The sequence below is a fragment of the Vidua chalybeata genome, chromosome 9 (assembly GCF_026979565.1).
Source record: "Vidua chalybeata isolate OUT-0048 chromosome 9, bVidCha1 merged haplotype, whole genome shotgun sequence".
Classification (NCBI taxonomy): domain Eukaryota; kingdom Metazoa; phylum Chordata; class Aves; order Passeriformes; family Viduidae; genus Vidua; species Vidua chalybeata.
This window is the reverse complement of record NC_071538.1, coordinates 28,575,081-28,594,717: the sequence shown is the minus strand read 5'-3', so window position 1 is coordinate 28,594,717 and position 19,637 is coordinate 28,575,081. Positions and strand designations below refer to the sequence as shown.

At 41.3% G+C, this 19,637-nt stretch overlaps 1 protein-coding gene across 7 annotated transcripts in view; it reads right to left on the bottom strand.

Annotated features, from left to right (window-relative positions):
* The window catches only part of SMG7 (SMG7 nonsense mediated mRNA decay factor), a 51,150-nt gene that overhangs the window by 16,685 nt on the left and 14,828 nt on the right, over positions 1-19,637 (bottom strand). For 6 of the 7 annotated variants that reach the window (XM_053950228.1, XM_053950227.1, XM_053950226.1 and 3 more), the window contains exons 2-12: positions 14,122-14,153; positions 12,733-12,850; positions 11,583-11,715; positions 8,622-8,793; positions 7,721-7,792; positions 6,576-6,726; positions 6,109-6,244; positions 3,984-4,146; positions 2,746-2,902; positions 460-530; positions 87-147 (exon numbers count right to left, since the gene is read on the bottom strand). In XM_053950228.1, the coding sequence (XP_053806203.1) occupies positions 87-147; positions 460-530; positions 2,746-2,902; positions 3,984-4,146; positions 6,109-6,244; positions 6,576-6,726; positions 7,721-7,792; positions 8,622-8,793; positions 11,583-11,715; positions 12,733-12,850; positions 14,122-14,153 (1,266 nt within the window). The remainder of the gene's footprint in view (positions 1-86; positions 148-459; positions 531-2,745; positions 2,903-3,983; positions 4,147-6,108; positions 6,245-6,575; positions 6,727-7,720; positions 7,793-8,621; positions 8,794-11,582; positions 11,716-12,732; positions 12,851-14,121; positions 14,154-19,637) is intronic. The other variant, XM_053950223.1, reaches the window with a different exon arrangement.

Below are 19,637 nucleotides of genomic sequence, written 5' to 3'. Positions count from 1 at the left end.
AAACATACATAAATAAGATATTGTAAGGAACAGCCAGTGTCTGTAGAAGTCATGACATCAACAAGGGTGCTTCAGCTGTCACCCACCTGAACGAGGGCCTGAGGGCCAGGAACCCTTGCAACTCAAATTCTTCTGGAAGGGGGGTTGCTGGCAAATAGACAATAAACAGCATAAGGAAAGCATGAAAGCATTGAGCACAGTATCACAGCAGATACCTCAGCATGGTCTCTATACATACTAAAGCCTTCTATTAAATTGGTCCACCCCGCAATTTGAGGAATTCAGGAACGATAAAGCAGAGCAGTTTGCTCAGAACAAGAAAAAGCATTTGCAAAGTATTCACATGAATACAAGAAGACAACTTGTTTCCTTATTTGCTCTTCAACTGTAACTCCCATATCAGCAGGAAAAATATTGGTTTTCCCAGCTCTTTACAGGACAGACTACAAGTGTCCTTACCATTATTACTGGATAGATCTTCTTCATGAGGCTGGAAACTATTTAGAAGAGAGATCAGCCAGGGCCATATGCTAAAAATTAGAAAACAGGCAAACCCTGAGTGAAAACTGCATAACATGGGATGTGTTTGCTTTACCAAAAAAACACTGAATGCTGTTACCGTCACAGTTTACATTAATCCTCTGATTCCCAAGAAAAGTTTCTTGCAAAGTGTCAGTGAAAAGACCACTTTCTTGAAAGAATTACTATTACTAAAAAGCCAACCTGAAGTTCCCAAGGAAGCCAGGTTCTCACAGCACAGTGTTCATTATCCAGCAGGCCAGAGAGCCTGTTGTGAATTTAACCAGATAAACCTAGAGCATGAGCAAGTGCTGCAAGAACCTGTCTGCATTTCATGCTTTGCAGTCCAAAGCTGATGGCTCTCAAGGCATAGTCAATGAATCAGTTTAGGCAGCAAAAGAATTTATCAAGACACAGCTGTGCAGAAGTACTTCTGCTCCATGAACAAGAACACTGTACTGTAGTGCTGGAGCATTTACCACCAAGAGAAGAGACTCTAAGTAAGGGCTGCACCAAGAAAGATCATTAAACCAGAGGTGAACTTGCAGTCCCCTGCCTTGCCCTCACAATACAATAAAACAAGCAATGACTGGAAATTCTTCCCAAAGGCCCTGGAGCAAACAAATTTAAAATCACACTGATCACTGTGTTAACATTTAACTGCTACCACCAGGCTGCTTGCTCCTGTTTGCTAGAAGCTCCCACCCAAAAGTCCAAAAACCCTTCTGCTTTACTGATGGGTACCACAGAAACAACAGAAAATTATTTCAGGATGCCCACTGTGCTCAGTCTAGGAGAAATGAGTGTGTCCTCCTCAGCAAGGCTTTCAGACATCATGCAGCACACAGCCTGGAGAATGCACCGTGCCCCCAACAGCATTGTACACCCTCAGCTGCTTTCCTGCACGGCTGCAGGCACAGACAGCATGATCTTCATGATTACTCTCTACACTACACTGAGCAACAGCTCCTTCCCATGACTGACAAGGAACAAAAGAAGGAAAAAACACCCCACAGGTCTTCAGTAAGGCAAGTAAAGTCCATATGTTGTTCAGAAAATGGGTTCCTTCAGAGAATCCCAGAATGGTTTGGGCTGGAAGGGACCTCCCACCCTGTGCCATGGGCAGGGATATCTTCCACTCCCCCAAGGTTGCTCCAAGCCCCATCCAACCTGGCTTTGGACACTTCTAGGGATGAGACAGCCACAGCTTCTCTGAGCAAGCTGGGCCAGGGCCTCACTGCCTGACAGGAAAGGATTTCTTTCTAACCAATCCACATCTACCCTCTTTCAGCTTAAAGCCATTTACTCCATGAATTACTACCTGCATGTCCTCTCTGCAGGGACTACTTGATATCAACTAGGTATCTTGCCTATTAAAATACAGGCATAAGTCTTCCTTGAGGATGTGCAAATGGCAGAAGTTATCACCATCTCCAAACCACATCTGAACTCTTCTCCTTAATCTTGCCTTTAGGAATTCTGTGGTTTAAGCTCCCAAAACTCCAGAGGGTTTTTTGGTTTTTTATTTAACAAAGCAAAGTTATAGGCACCCCTGTTCTCCATGCATCATACTGCTTTCCTTGAGAGCCCATCTTAGGAACAATACTCATCCAGCTGCATCAGTAACAGTCACTACAATCCTAAGAATCACTGTACAGAAACACTTTATTGAATCACAGTAATTCATGAAAATTTAACAGATTAAAAAAAAAAAAGTGAGTTTTGAGCAATTTAAGCCTTAATTTATGAGATTAGTTGCAAAAGTGAAAAATCAGAGCAACAGTCCAGAACAGTTATGCCTGCATTGACACTTAAAGAGCCCCTCTACTAAACTGAATTTAACTCCTAGATGAATACATTCCAGCACTGCCCAAGTGATGGTTCATTGCACAAAATTAAGGCATGTATTCTCCTGCCACTTCCCCCAGTAATCTGAGAAATCATTATACTAGATAAGACTACAGGAACACTCAGTAGTTATGCTCAATCTGGACATTTTAAAATAGATCCCCCGATTGCAAAAAACTTACAGCAAGCCTAAAGACAATTAAAAGAATCAATTTGCTCATGTAACCGACAAGTCTCATGTTTTCCTTTATGAACTTTCTGTCATTTTGGTATCTGTAATGATGAGTTGTATGATCACTTTTCCCATGACTAATTTGTGGATCAAAAGTAATTAGGACCTTCATGCAACAAAATGTAACGAGAAAGATTAACACTCACTACCGTCTTTCATCAACCACTGCCTCCTGGAAAACACTGGGCCTAAGCTTCAGCCAGTCCATCGAAACCTTCACAGCTGGAAGAGGATATGCAGCCCCAGAGTCCTCCTGGTAGTCATTTTGTAAAGGACACTTGCACAGAACCCCAAGAAATGACACTAGAAAGAAAGTAAGAGGAAAAAGCAAAAGAAAAAAACTCCATTATGTGGGAATGGTACTTCAAAGTTGACCAAATAACCTAATCAAATATATCCACCCCATAAACCCCTATTCTAAGAGCTAGTTCTTTACAACAAGGCAGCCCAGCTACCTCATCTTAAACAATCCACCAGCAGATCACAACACAGGGCTTTTTAATAGTTTTCTACTATGCAGCAGAATCTTGATGTTTATATCTCTTCAACTGTCATGGCAAGTCATTTTGGTAAGTTAAAAAAAATCAGCTGACACAAGCCCAGTGCAAAACCAGTCACTCACCTATTTATCAGAAATCATCAACTCAACTACCTACCTGCACTTTATTCACTTCAACCAGCAGGCACACAAATGCACTGGAGCTCTGCAGGCAGGCACCCAGCCCAGACCCCTTAGAGCACAGAAGCTGAGAAAGAGTAACCACACCCGTGTGACCATGGTGCCTTCAGAATCAGCTCCAGGCTGGAATTTGGAGAAATCCAGCTATTCAGAAATTTAGTTGTTGACAAACAAGGCCAAGCTGACAACAGCCTCAATCAAGTTAAGCAAATCAGCATTATGTGGCTAGAATCTAAAATGCTCTGCACTTTCACTTATCTCCTGGTTGATATTACCAAGGGTAAAGAAGTATCTGAGGTCCTGGTTGACTCAACTTCAGTCCTGTTGAATCAGAACCAGTTCCATTCAAAGCAACTCCAACTGTATGCAGCCAACTGGGGAGCAGCCCCCAAGAGGGGTACTACTCACCGCCAAGCTGGATCCAGTTTTGCACCCAAGTTAAAATGCTCTTTCAGAACCAGGAAAATGATGCAGAGTTCTGTAAAGCTTCAAACAGAGTAAGTCCGGACACAGAAATCCAGTATTAGTCAGCACTGCTGACATCAATGATCCTGTGTGACCATCATCTCTCACAACTTTCTCCCTGATGTCTATTCTCAGCACTTACCTCAGACAGCCATTAAGCTAGATCCTGACAGGAAATTACTAATGGATTCCACATTAAAATCAAGAGAACTACAAAAATCAATTAGCTCCCACACTTACTGAAGAGAGCCAGGAGCTGTGTCCAGCAGAGCTGCTCATCCTGGCTGTAGCTGTGCTGCTCTGTTTCGTTGCTGAAGTCTCGCAGGTGGTGCAGCTGGAACAGGTTGATCACAGTAATATGGACTAACTGCTGAGAGTTGAAGGCCTTCTGGAACAACAACCTCTGCAACAAAGACACAGGGTGCATATATTTTTAGATGGCAAAACACATGCTTGAAAGGATTGGTAGTTGCTCCTTCACTGCTTGACTAAGGTTTCTGCTCTTACACAACATTCATTCTGGATTTTATTTTCAAGTCATTCCTCCCAGCACAGCACTGGGCTTTCCAGGAAGAACCCACTATTAAGCACAAGGTTTTTGCTTGTACACCAGCTCAGGCACACAACAAATCAACATCCCCTTTGCAGATGGTTCTCTTCCAGAGCAAGTGCAACTTGGAATGTGCACTGACAGCACTGCAAAGGCCCATAGATCCACTGGGTTTGTCTGCCTTTCAAAGAACCAGCATGGAGAAGGTGACATTAAAAAAAAAAAAAAAAACCAGGAAAATTTAACTACTGCATGGTTATGCATTAAAGACTAATTCCACACCTGATTTCATGGGTCACAGAATGCCTTGGCAGACTAAAATAGAGAGAGCTATCTACAAATGTCTTTCAGTAACTATGCTAGAAAAGACACCTTTCTCAGGACAGGAAAAGAGACTTCAAGGCTTTTTGTGGGAAAAAAGGAGCTATCCTAAATCTCAGCCAACAAATCTTCAGACACATAGGAATCAGGTGGATTAACTAGTATAAGCATCAGGAAAAGGTTTAAGCTCCACGTTCACCCTTGACTCTCTCATTTACGGCATGAAGCACAGTACAGCTGACAACTGAGACTGGCAGAGCTGCCAGCAGCAGCACCCAGGGCCTGACTGAAATGCTCCCAACCCTGCAACTGCTCTCCTCAGAGTTAAAATGAGCCACAAAGCTAAAGTGATTCACTACCATACAGCCAACTTCACATCCACGTCCAACTTGAAGCCAGAAGAGTTGCTCTTTGATATATTGGGCCTTATGTTGCATAATACAAACAACAAAAAAGGTAATCTAAGCAACAAAGCAGGGCTCAATTAGCTGTTTTAACACTCTAGATCAGTCCAGAAAATAAAGACTGTTCCACTTCTGAGCAATGCTCATAACTATTGATTAAAAGCACTCTGAAACAACATAAACTGCCAGGGTTGGAGTAGCCAATTCATAGGAAGTGTTGTGGATTTTTAAATTTATTTTAAAGACAGTGTGAACCTAGCTGTAGCAGCACAATTCAAGACAAAAAAGTGTAAAAGGACTGTAAAGAACATTTGTGATTTTTTATATTGCTCAGACCACATTCCCCTTCCCTATTTTTGAAAAGCATCTACTGGTCTGCTGAACATATCCATCCTCCTTGATGCTTTTCCACAAATTAGGATGCTGAAGCAGAGCAGTTTCCAAAAGGCCTTTACCAGTTAACATTATGTGCTATCTGAAATTGTACTACTTTGCATAAATACCTTACAAAACTCTTTTGTTTTGATCTTGGCTGTACTGTCCAACATAATGAGCTGGGTATGTAATCAATGGGATTCCTGGATTTTCCATGGAAAACATGTTCAGCATAGTTCTAGTCTGCACAAAGTAAGGTTGTATGGGACACTTTTCAAGGGCAAACTGTTAACAGGAGAGGCAAGTTTTCCAAGGCAGATTAAAAGCAGCCTTAATAACCACTGGGAGTGAATGAAAGCCACCCAAAAAATGAAGCCCTCTAAATTCCTCAGGCCACTAAGCCAAGACTTCACAGATTAATCAAGTCCTTTTCACAGGTATCTAAGAATTATCCAGGTTAAATAGCAGAGAATCAACAGTGGTCACTGATTTCTCCTGTATCTCCACCAACAGACCATGTGTCAAATGGGAAAAATCCCTAATCTTGGCAGAAATTACCAGAACTATCCAATGTTAGCAATGCAAACCTTCCCTAACTGGCTACTTGACCTTCCTGTATTTTATCATGTGAAAGAATGATTACTGGACTGTAATTTCTGAACTCAGCTGCTAAAAATATTCTCATTATACTAATTAATATGTTGTTAGAACTAACCTTGAACTGTTCTTCCAGCTTTTCTCGAAGAGGGCTCAGCTTCTCCAAGCTCTTACTCAGGTACACATGGCCATGAAATTTAATAAATGCCTTGATGAAGTCAGACACACTCCATCGAGTCTTCACCTCATCACGACTGCATTTAGAATAGAAATACCTGAGTCAGTCTTTGGAATCACACACAGCTGCACATAACACTACAGAATTACTCCAAAATGAGGGAGGAATGTCCTGCAAAGCTACTTTTTGTGCTGGCACAATATGCTTATTTCCTGCATTCACTAATCAAAGTCAGGAACATCAGAAACTATTCTTCGTTCCATACACCTGTGAGGATGCTTTGACTGAACAAGGCTTGAGCGATTTCTGTTTCCACTGCCAAAAATGAAAAACTTCTAGCAAGGCAGGTACTTTTAGAAGAAGTATCTTCCAACTTACCTGAGTGGCAATAATTTACTTAGTCTCACCTTTCCAGTGCTTTAGAAAGTGCTTTTTGTAGGTTAGTGGAGGCAGCTGGGAAAGGAAACTTCACAGCAATGCTTCTGCAGTAGTAGAAAATTGTGGTCAAGTGGTCTCCTTTGGAGGAAGCTAGGATAGCCAACTGATTATAAGGCTGACCTAAGGGAGAAAAAAGCAAGCTGTCCAACAAGTTGTCCTGGGGGGAAACATGCTAGATTTCAGAGTACATGTGGTCACTTGGAAAGGGAGCATAAAGTCCTCGGTTCTTCAACAGACTGAAGTGGCTCAGATGTGCATCTGCTGACCCTTCCACCCCAGCCTTGGATCTGTACCACTTCAGTGAAAAAGCTTCTAAACTTCTACATTTGTGGTGCATCAGCTGTCTGGGGTTTTTTTGTGTTTTTGTTTGTTTGTTTTGTTTGCTTGTGTTTAGTTTTTGTTGTTGTTGTCGGTTTGGTTTTTGTTTTGTTTTGGGTTTTGGTCTTTTTTGTTTTTGTTTGGTTGTGGTTTTTTTGTTGCCTTTTTTTTTTTTACTCTGGATGGAGAAGGAGTGGGTATGGGGGTCTCTGATTTTGTTTGCTTGTTTGTTTCAGGGGGTTGAGTTTTTGTTTTGTTTAGTTAGAATGCAACTGGCTAAAAAATTGAATTACTCGTTTCAGCAGCCCAGCTCAAAAGTGACTTATCCTTCTATCACCATCCCTACATTTTGGGCCACTGGAAGACAATAGCTAAAAAGCTAGCTCCCTGAACTAAAGAACACATTAACTGCCATCAGAAACTTTACATAAACTTTTTATAAATTGGCATGGGAATAAACAACAGAAGAAAAAAACAATGCTGGTATAAAGCAAGTTTTCATTAATTGTCCTTTATAATGTATGAATGTAACAAAGTATAGCAGTAGTGAAGCCTTGGAGTAAAGCTGTGTATTACCATCCTTGTTTCTAAACCTGCACAAAAGGAAGCAACAGAGATCATGCAAATAACCATTATCTAAATGATTTACTGACATGTGAGGCTTTGTTGTATGGTTTTGCAGAGAATTTGGAGAGGGATATTTATATAAAAGCCCATGTTTTCAACTGCCACAGAAGAAAACAATACCCCAAATCTTCCTTTGGAATTATGAACTGAAAAGGTATCCCAGACTCACCATTAGAAGGGACAAGCTGAGCTGCATGTCTATAGTAAGACTCTGCCTGGCTGGTCTGATTCCTATAGCGAGCTAAGAAAACAGCAAAAATCCCAAGTTGAGGCACAAAATTCCAGTCTCCTGCAGTTATTTTCATAAAATGCAACTTACCTGAAGAGCATTTCACTAGTATTTCAGAAATAAGCATCAGAAGAATGTGCAATTACACCGAACAGCACCAAGATGTCACACATTCAATTCTGAGGTGGCTGTTTTGCCTCAGACCTAAGACTGTCTTATGGACAACAGTGCCAAGAACACAATATACAGAGAGCTAAAAATTCTTTTCATCCCTCTTTGCACAATCACCAACTAGATCTATTTTTAGATTGTTCAAAAAGCAACTGCATATTCCTGTGAAAAGAGAACTTTCTACACCACAAAGATTTACTCAAATCAAGAAAGAAATAATCCTGTTGAACTTAATCTGAAAAAGATACCTCATTTATGAAAGGCTGGATTTCTAACTGGTGCCCTTGTACATAAGATACTAGTCTTCTGGAATGGAGAAGTGTGGTAGCCTGCTGCAACAAGCTTTTGTAATAGTTACCAGTTTCAGCACTTCCCTGTGCCTACCAGCTAGAACATGATTAAAATGCTAGGAGACAGAGTCTAGCAGATCACTAGCAAGCCAGTGATTAACTGCCTCAGTGTGTTAATGTGTAACACACACTAGGTAAGTCGGAACAGAGTTTCTTTCCAGGTCTTTCCCCCTGCTGCAATGACCACCGGCACAATCAGCAAGGAGCTACTAAAGTGGAGCACACTTGCTCCAGCAGTTGCTGTGGTACATGGAGATCCCTCTCTAGAAGCTGAACACAGACAGAACTCCACGTCCCAGCCCTTTCCTTCTGAAACTCACCAATATCTCCCAGGTGGACAAGGCAGTGCTGGCAAATGTAGGAGCAGGAGCTGGACTGCGGCTTCACAATGGCGCTGGTGTGCGTCTGTTTATTGCTAATGATCCCCAGCTGGGAAGACTTCACACGGCACGGCAGGTCTACATTAAAAACTGTGCACAATTCCTGTAGTAACTGCAAAAATGGGCTGGGTCAGTAGCAGCTCCAGACAGGCACTGGACAGGCAGTAAAACAAGTCACAAAACTAACAGTGCCACTCAGAGGTGTGTGCCCGCCACAGATGAGCCAAACGTATTTGAGGTGAACAAGCTCAAATTACTGAAAGTGAGACTTGAAAATACATTCTCCATATGGAATTCATTGAGTTCCATTGTGTCCACTGTGTTCATCTGCCCAGTAAGAAAAAAAGCTCTTCATCCCAAACCAGTAAGCAACTCGATCCTCATGATATTTAAATCACCAAGGATTTATCAGTGGAGATTGACTATGGGAGGTCTACAGATATTGTTGGAGTTATGGTTTTGCTTTGTCTTTTGGTTTTGTTTTTTCAGTAGGACACTCAAGAGGAACACAGTGGGTTTTAAACCTTCAAGAAGTGACACTGTTCTCAGAAAATATTAGAAAGGAACATCCCTCACTCTCCAAAGCAGCTTGTTCCAACATAAGAAACCACACTATCCCAACTTAAACTTTAGAAATAAGCTGGAACATAACCAAGTTTGTAAGCAACACAAGGCAATACTAACAGTTCAGTGGCTGAGGTGTCAGCAAATATTTGTGCTAAGCCAACACAGACTCTTTCAAGGAACAAGGCATCAGCTACTTGATCAAATATTTCAAAAGCTGATTGAAAGAAAGCCTCAACTCTGCCATTCTCATTAGTGCTTTTGAAGTTTTTCCTAATGGACTCCAGCAAATACTCTGCAAAGTAACTGCAACCAGAGAGTGAAGAGTGTTTGTTGGACTGAGTTCTAGGGTAAAAAATGCAGGTAAGAAGTGACAGACTTTCTCCCAGCTGGGAACATGCTCAGCCTCCAAATAAAACAGACCTGCAGGAGGGTTGCACTTCCAGATAAAGGCACAGAGAAAGCCCATGGCTGACAGAGACACATACACTGTCAGCAGGATGTGACATGATGCTTTTGCTTGCTGCAGAAAGAGGTTTGTGTTACACCTCACACCCCTTTGGCTCCGTCTTTAGACAGTAAACAAAAAATCATCAAACAAGCGAGATCTCACAGATGAAAGCTGGATAAAAGAGAGCATCTTGACATCTTCAAAGATGCCAAATTAAGAAAATTCATGCTCTTGTTCAAAGATGTCACTTGTGGAGGCCTCACAGCTGGAGAACAGGTACCTTAGCTGAGCCAAAGCTTTAGACTGTAAATGTAATTAACATCACAGCAAACAGAGAAAGATGACCCAGTCTGTAGTGTCAAACTCAGAAAGAATAAAAGTCCATGATCCACTGCAGGAAAGAAAAAGGCTTTTGCAAGACAAACAGTGTAGAGGTAGAACACCCTTGGCAACCATGACAGCCTGTGAAACTGGCTACCTCCACAAGCAGCTTTACAAAAAAACAATGCTGAAAGGGAAAAAAGGGAAGCCACAAGGTTACTCTGGGGTTGGCGTTGCAGATATCTGGAATCCAACTAGGAAATGATACAGTATGAATGACCTACTGTGAGTGCTGTAAGTTGAAGACAGTGTAAATTAGCCATGACAAAGTTTACTCTGAACACTGAGAGAGGATTCAACAACCATAATGTTGCTGAAGCAGACACCAAATGACGGGAAAAAAGGAAAGAAATGCAAGTTATCCTTACTAAGGCCATCATCATACACTGACTCTTATTCTCCATAATTTAAATCTAATGAAATCTAATGAAGTCTAACATAGGAGAGAGTGTAGGCAAAAATATGTCAGTAAGAAATAAGTATATGAATAGGAATCACACTCCTTTGGCAATTAACTGAAAACCTTGCAAAAAATTCTTGGTCCAAGAGCACTCAGTAATACAATTTTGCTTCAGGGGAAGAGAAGTTCCTAGAAGTGAACTAATTGTTCTAATTGTTGTCAAAAATAAAGACTTACACCTCAATGCTCATCATCAGTGTTAGGAGTCACAAGGAAGGGGCAAAGAATGAAACATCAGGCCATCACACACATCCTGCGCATCTGCGTTTGCTGCACTTACTTCTGTTCCTGAGTAACTTAATCCAAGAACAAACTGATTATCCTTGCTTATCCTTCACTATACAGCAAATGAAAAGGAATGAAGGCAATGGCCCACAAACACATACATAGGAATGAGAAGCCAAATGGGAATTTTTAGAGAAAGAGTACAAAAAAAGTATTAAGAGTATATCAACTAACTCATCTGCTGGGCTTGAGGTTTTTTTGTGTCATCATTTCTGTAAGACATTACAATTAAAAGACAAAATTCTTCACCACAGGTCACTGCAGAGACAGAGTAAATGGCTTTAAGAGGGACTGGAGAGCCAGTGAAGGCTACACCTTCTAACAGTTAGAGGATTCACACAGGTGGTAGTTCAAGAAGGCAACAGATGCACAGTGAGAAGGTGCAAAGAAGTATCATTCTACCCTTTCCTGCTGCTTTATGATTGCTCTGAGCAGGCACGGCAGAGCACAGTCAAAATGGACCTTGACCTTACCCAAAACAGTGGGGTTTAGGCATTGAAGCAGATTCTGTTAGAAAGGAACCTAAATTGCACCAAAACAACTACCAGATGCACAAAAGTTTCAGCTCAAGACCGATCAAAAGAAAGCCCATCACCAGATGTCTGTCTCTCAGCAGACATCTCCTGCTGAGAGCACCACAGTTAGCAAGGTGCACTGCTCAATCCAATACAGCAGCAGTTTCCTAAGCTAAGGGCAAAGACCAGATTTTACCTACCTAAAACTGATCCTCCACCCATCCCCTCTACTTTGTGCAACTCACCTGTGTGTAGAAGCCACTAGCTGCCTCTAAAAACAGAGAAAGGTTCGCCTGAACTTCGCTCCGATTCGGATTTGCTCTGTTTTTCGCCTGACCCTGGAGTGTTGTGATCTGATTTTTAAAGGCATGATTCCAACTGAAAATAAAAGAAGCATTTATATTTTTGCTTTGGAAGTGTCTTATGCAGATGGCATAAATAACAGGAAAGAACTGTTTAATTACATAGCATCAGACATGAAGAATATTCAAATTCAGGCAACATTCAGATGAGAACAAATGTTAAATATGGAATAACCACCTTTCCTCACGTCTCATATCTAGGGAAAACAGATCCTGATATATATATATATATAGCTAGCATATATGTGTATATGGCTAACGCTAATGTCATTAATATTTGCTTGCAATTGTTCTATTTTAGGCAGCATAGAAGTCCCTCCCTAAAACAAGATGTGGGGAACAGAAATGAGGGTTAAAAATCATTCAGTAACTGGAAGCACGGAGAGGAGAACTCAGCCAGCCTACTCATCTGGTTTCCCTCAATGCTGAAAGAACCACATGCTTCTGTTAACTAAACTTATTACAACCCATGTCCACACCATAAATAACAGGGAATGGATTCAGGGCATGGAGAAAACCCAGCTGGATCTTCCCCTGATTTGTAAGGTGTCATGAGCAACCCAGTAATTAACTCCATGAGCAACCCTGATTATTCCTCCCTCTGCCCAGCTCTACCTCACAGGGCTTAAACACTGGTCTTCAGCAGCTACTCAGCTCCTGTTAGACCTTGCTCAAAGCTCCAGGTGGTTACATCAGGCAAATTTCCTCCTTTCAGGAAAATGCAGACTTCAGCCCTTCCCTGAGAGCAGAGCAGACTGGTGCTCCTTAGCTTCTCCACCTCCATCTGGCTCTCCAAAACCCAGTCCTGCATGACATGGCTGCCTCTGAACTGCCAGAGGTAAAACACTAACCTACTGAAAGTTCATTATCAGCTCTGCAGTGCCTTCTCATGTTTCACCCATAGCACAGCTCTCATTTTAAAGGAAAAAAGATAACCATTCCATAGGATACAATTGCTTTTCTGGAAGTCTCAGGGTTTCCTGTTCCCCAGCCCAGATCACATACATACACACAAATTCAATGAGGTACTTACAGGTCCTGCTCCACTTTTTTATCCAAAGCATATTCCAAATCAGTCACTAGCATTTTTTGATATAAGTCCTGTAGAGCCTGTCTGGATGTCCAGACTTCTGCTGGACCCAGCTTTGAATCTGAGCAACAAGAAAGAAAAAAAAAAAACAAACACACAAAGTCACAAATTTATGGAGTTAATCTGATTTTTCGCTCATTTACCAAATGAAAGAATAGAGCTCAGTGTAAGATACACACCACCAAACACCTGCTTTTATCAGTTTCCTCAGAATAGTGAAATACAAGAACTACAGAGGGGTTGAGGATTGTATGCTCATTGCTTAACTGATGAGTCTTCTACAACACCAGAACTAGATGTGAACAAAGTTAGCAGCTGGCAAGTTAAAAAACAAAACGGGTAGGAGGATGTGGTTTTCCATAAGTTCTTAAACAGCAGAATTTCTTACCACTGGATGAATTTAGAAAAATTTCCAAAAAAAATAGCCAAAAAATAATTAGCAGACAATAAATCTATGGAGGGATGCTAAATAGGACAGTGCATGGACACATGCTGTTGGTGTTTAAAGAACACTGTGGGCAAGTACTGCTGTGTGCTTGCCATTTCCTAACTCTTCAGTAGCTATCTGCTCTCCATCCCAGAGGGCGAGTGCAAACACCCCTCCCTGCTATTGAGGTACAGAGTCCAACTTGCCATGGCTTCTACCACCACCTGGGCTGGGGCTGCAGGAGCACAAGGGATGGGCCTCACCCCAGGGAAACCATCCTGATGCTGATGGTGGAGCCACTCCTGTTGGGTTAGGTGGCTCCAGGTGGTTTTAATAGTCCTATGGGGATTACACCAGCCTGCTACTTTCACTACACCCAGGTGGCAAGAACAGCTGGGCAAAGTTCATGAGGGAAGCTACTTTTACTGCAGGGCTGATTCATTAATATAAATAATTTCCATTTCCCATTAATATATAAAGCTTAAATCACAGCTCACAGCATTTCACTGCATCAAGGGCTGCACTTTCACAACACATGGTAGTGCTCAGATCAGCATTTCCTCACCCAGGTTCTTTAAAACCACCCAAATCCTGGCTAATCCCAAATAGAGCAGTTCCCAAGCTAGTCTGGGCAGGAGTCACAGAGAGAAGCAGAGACATGACCTTCATCTCCAAATGTTTAGAACATCCAAAGTCAACTTCAAAAATATGTATTAGGTACAGGCAAAAGGGGCACAGTTGTTAAAATACTATTTATATATTTCTATATTTATATACAGAAGACAAGCCTTTAATGTAAGGTCACACACTTTACAGAAAATTCTTATGAATGATAAGCAAAAGGAAAACAACACCAGGAATCAAATATTAAGAAGTTAGATCAACTGTATAATAAAGGCAATTACCTGTCATGTCAGCCTTCAGGACTTCTGCCTGCCTGTAAGAAAGCAATATGACAATAAATTAGAAACAGAAAGATCAAAGTAACTGAATTATGCCAAAGTACATTCATGCAATGGTGAATCTGCTTACAACTCACTCTGCTCTAGTTCACCCCATGCAGGATTTGAGCTACTGTTGGCTCAACAGCATGACTGCTTTTAGTCCATCCCATAACAGTAGTCAACCGTTCACTTTTCCCTGCTTATGCCTCTTTCTGAACAAATAAAAACGAATAATGCTTACATTACAGTTTGTATTTTATGTGGCAGCAGTGTCCTGCCAACATTAGTGATAATTGCCTGGGAACTTGATATCAGCTCCAAGTTGTCACAAGTGAAATGCAGGAGCCAATGGAGTCAGAGAAACAAACTCCCATCAGTGTCAGCACCTCAGTACAGCCCTCCTGCCCCCCATACTGCACAAGTTTTTGTAGGGAGAAGGGATAAGACTATGGCTTCCCCAACTGCCTCTCATCCTTGAACTGCATCCCTAAAGTAATGCTTTGATCAGGTTTCCAAGGGAAAAAAAAACACACAGTACACACAGAAAGAACGGCAACCACATACAACTCCTGCACTGAGCATCCTCTGCAAATCCCCACTGCTGGTGGAGTTTGGCAAACAGCTTCCCAAAAAGAGGAACACTGGGGCAGTCCTCAATAAATAAATATTTCTGAATGGTCAGTGTCTGGCTGAAGCAGGCAATGGAGGTGCTACAGTTAAGCACTGTGTCAGCAGTACATAAAGCTTCAAGGAGCAGCCCTTGACTGTCTGATGGACACAATTAACCCAGGGCTGGCAGAGGAGACACGAGGCTGCCTGGTTTGGCTGGGTTTGGTTGAGACAAGTCCCTCTGCTCTTGATGCATTCAGGCGGTGAAGTAGATTTGGAGAGTGCAAGCTTTCCACACCAGACATGGAATCTTCCCAGCATATGAAATGCTCCCTTCACCTGCCTCAGAAAAAAACTAAAAACAAACACAGTTGGAAGACACACTGTGCCTAACATGAGTGTCAGATGCCAACTTGGAAAAGAATGGAGAGCCAGGAGAAAGCATCACCTAATCCCTAAAGGGGCTGCGGAAATCAGCCCCTGAGAATTTACTTTCTCTTGCCAATGTGAAGTTGTGGTGACTGTAAACAGTTTTTCAGTTTGTTCTGGGATCTACTTACTGGCCACAAATTATAGGGAAGGTTTTGAGATACACATGACAATTAAAAATGTATCAGAACAGGATATATATTAGGAACATGTAAATTGCCAAGTCCCTTTGCAAAATTTCTGTTTATTAAATGCAAGCATTATCTATAACAGCTCACCATAGCCACTTCCATCCAAGAAGCAATGGGATGCCCCAAGAGTTTTAATTGTCAAGAACAAAAGTCAAGAACATCTTAACTGATATCAAAAGTGAACCTGTATGTTCTTCACCTGATCCAAATCTAATCTAATCTAAAAGCCTTTAAGACAATTTCTTTCAGTTTATTTATTTCAAGAAGGTGTTAATATGTTGGGGTTTTTTTAACTCCTAAAAGCAGGGAACACTGAAAGAAGATATAAAGACAAGCAATGCAAATTTTAGCTACTGTATCAGGAGAAAGCTGAAAGCCCAAGAAACAGTTCTTCCTCATCCACACAGAGGTAACAAAAGGAACCTAAGTGAAGGCACACCTAAGTGATGGCTGTGTGTGGCTGCAGCCAGCAGGATGGGAATGAGCAGATCCTGCTCCCACGGAGCCAAGAAGAGACGAGGAGGGACAGCCTGTGCAGGCTGTGCCTCGGCAGCCCCTGCACTGCTGACCCGCAAATCCGGTCAGGCACAGAGCTGAGCCAGGGCTGTGGTGCTGGACTTGGCAGCCAGCGATGCCGCTGCTCCCAAGGAAAAGCTGACTTGCTCAGGTGCGGGAATCTCGCTTTTCTGAACAGCCAGCCAAGTTCCTACAGTCTGGCTCACGCTTCAAACATCTTCCAGTGCTGTGAAGGTCTCCTCTGAGCTGAGAACACAATCTGTGCTGCCAAAGCCACGAATGCTGAGAGGCTCAGCCCCAGCAGGACACGCAGGACTGCGCCCACAGACATGAGCCCAGAATTCTCTTCTAGGCACAAAGGCTCTGCCCTTTAAAAGCCAAGAACTGCTCCTCTGGAAATTACTTGTGCAGAACTACATTCCACTAAGTGTAATCTTTAAAAGGCGAAATGCAAAAACACTTTTTCCCCCCAGAAGCTTGCCCTCACTGTTGCCTAAAGAATTCTGGTGCAGAGCCTCAGTCTCTACATCAGCACAACTGCTGACAGACTCTCTGTAAATGCACAGACCTAATCATATGGCTAGCTCCGAGCTTCTACCAAAAATACTGATTTAAAAACACTTTATTTTGGAAGAGAAGACTCATGGTCTCACAGAACAAGAGACTTTAGCACCAATCGCTTTACCGGCCATAACACAGACTGCCTTGTATACTTTATAAAATTGCGACAAGCAATACTGAACAGATTGTCACTGTAATTTTTAATAAAATGTATAGAAATTATTTCAGTACTTCCTAGATGCCAAAGAAATTAGAATTGACCTAACATTAGTATGCTGCTTCTCATTTCTACCTAAAAACGATTTGTTTCAAATAGCTGCATTCTAAGCCAGGATAAAAGGGGGCAGCCTGGGTACAAAACTTGTTCTGCATCAGTGGCAAAATATTAGCAGTGCTAGAGAGAGAGAGGACAGAGAGAAGATGCACTGCCTGCTCATTAAACAAACTTTACAATGGGCCTTTGCTGGTGCTCAGGGACTCCTAGTGGGCACCCACTGGAGTTCACTAGTAATGACCGATAGGAGTTTCTCACAGTGCCAATGGCTCCTTCTAACACCCAGCATTTTTAACAAGCTTTTCTGGCCATATATTTTATTGCACCACCTCATACTGAATTTACATTAGAATGAATCATTCTGGGGCAAAAAAGGTTGCCTTCTAGAAAACCTGGTAGGGCTTGTTTACACATTGTATCATTTCAAGAGTATTTCAGTTGGACCCAGCAGTTCACTCAAGCTTCCCTACGTTTTTTTTTTTTGATCCAAACCATCGTTCAAAAAATTATATATTTCAAGTATTTCCATATACCACCTTGATATATCATAATAGCTACTCTTTATCCTTTCCTAACAAAATATGTAGATTCAGCTCTGTGCTTTAGTCAAACTTTAAACTGAAATATGACAGCCTCCCATACAATTCAGTAAAAATGTTTGATAGCTAAAGGAATTTTCATTTTTTTCATAAAATTGAAAAGCTTCAAAACTTTAAAAAACAGTAGTCAGGACTGTCTCTCGAGGTTCTAAAGGTATAAGATAAATAAAAATTTAAGTCTCCACAGGAGAAAAAAAACAACTTTTCTTCTCTTAAGAACCTAAGAGTATATAAAGTTCCATTTTGCTGGAACTCAGAGGCTACATTTAATCTGGAATTAACCACTGGACTTGGTAAAGGAAGACAAGAAAGACAAATTTCATTTTCCCTCTTCCAAGTTTTTACCATTCTTGAACAATTAAGTTTTCCCAAAGCAGGATAAGAAAACAAGTTGTTTCCCTTAAGCTGATAAGCACTACAGAAAGAAAATCCCACAAATATTGGGATGTCTCTCCCATATATATTTTGAAGTGTTTACCCCATCACACTGAAAGATACATCAAAAGATCATGCAGTCGCACCTACTCCTTAACACTAGAGCAAGTTTGCTTAATTTGATGTTAAAATCATGTAAGAAAAGATCATACAGCCTCTTTGGTTAACTATTCTATTCAAGTTTTCCTCTTGCCATCTGACTTCCAACTCTATTTGCATATCACTGAACAAATGGATCTATTTTACCATTGTCCCCAAAAGAACTCATTTCTGTTCCAATATCTGTCTTCAGTTCTGCTATAATTCAAAGCACTCAATCACAAATTTTCAGTTCTGCATACACCACCCTGCATCTCTAATAGGGCCATATCTATTCTACAGAAGAAGGGGTCTGCTAACAAGCTTTATTATCAAGCACAGATAAGCCAATGAAATTAAGCCCAACTTCTAAAAGCATCAGTTTTGTGTTACCCAGCTAACATCTTCTATTTCTGGAAGTCAAGCCTCACTTACACCACACCTCTCTCATTTTCAGTGAGGATCTGCCAGGCATGATGTGCTGTGGCATGACAAGTTCTACAGAAAACATGGAAAACCCCAGACCTCACAAAGCCAACACTGCTTTCACCCTTCCTGAAGGGGAACTCCACCCGGTTTTCCCCTGACAGCCCTAAGCATCAGCAGCTGTATCAGTTCCCTCATCAAATCTCAGTAACACAACCCCCGATAAGGAATTGAGGATTTACATGACTAAAATGGGCAATGAATCCAGACAGCTGGGCTTATAAAAGCCATCAGAATCCAATCACATTACTAAAAGCTAAAGAACATTAAGTGGTCAGGAGCTTCACTCCAAGCAGAAATTCATACTCCTGCAGTTCTCTTTCCTGGAGGTGTGTGCAAAAACTGTACCACAATGAAAAGCACCTGCACCCTAATGTGCCTTAGCAGGAGGTGGCTGATCTCAAGGCTTATCAAGGGCACTGCTAGAAAGCTTTCGTTCTTCTGAAAGGCAATAGAAAAATACAGAAAATATATAGAATAAATGTGGGAAATGTTTCATTTTGGGTAGAAAAGATAAATTTTCTATACTAGCATACTAAAAGTCAAACAAACTTAATGTTTTAATTTCATAATTTCAATATTTGGCAAGGCTCACACCCAAAGGAACTTCAAAGCAACAACCTGCCATTTTAGATTTTCCTCAAAATAACAGTTCTCTTCAGCAAAAATTTATAATGATTTTAATACTCAGTGGTTTTTTTTTCTTTAGCATCCGCACACACCTTTTCCTGAAAGGGCAAATGGATGGAATCAGGATTTTGCAGGGGTATACAGCATCCAGCGAAGATTTTACTTATTCATTTGTGTACAGACTCTACTTACTTGTACATCAAGCATGTACTGTTAAACAACTTTAACAGCTTTACCTCTATTGAACAAGTTCTTAGTGTTCCAAACTTTCAAGTGTTGCCACCTAATTTAAATGACCATAGCTTGCACAAAGTTCTGGAATCACTTGCTTTGGGAGCTGGCAGGTTTGGGTGATGTCAGCTCTTACTGAGGAAGCAAGAGATCTTCAACCTGTGGGTCATGGAATTAAATGTTCCATGTGCCTTGGAAGGACACTGCTAACACATGCCAACAATAAACACCTTTAACAGAACCATCTTATTGTCAATTCTATGTGCTAAGTAGTTTAAATCTTATTATTCCTCTTATAGGCAGTTGAAGCCAGGGTTCAGCTAACTTCCTTGACCTGCAGTTTAATCAGATTATAGCTGTAGATCAAAGCCACAGAAACAAGTATTTCATCACCAGTAAAAAAAAAAACCCTACACTTCTGCAAGTGTATATATGCAA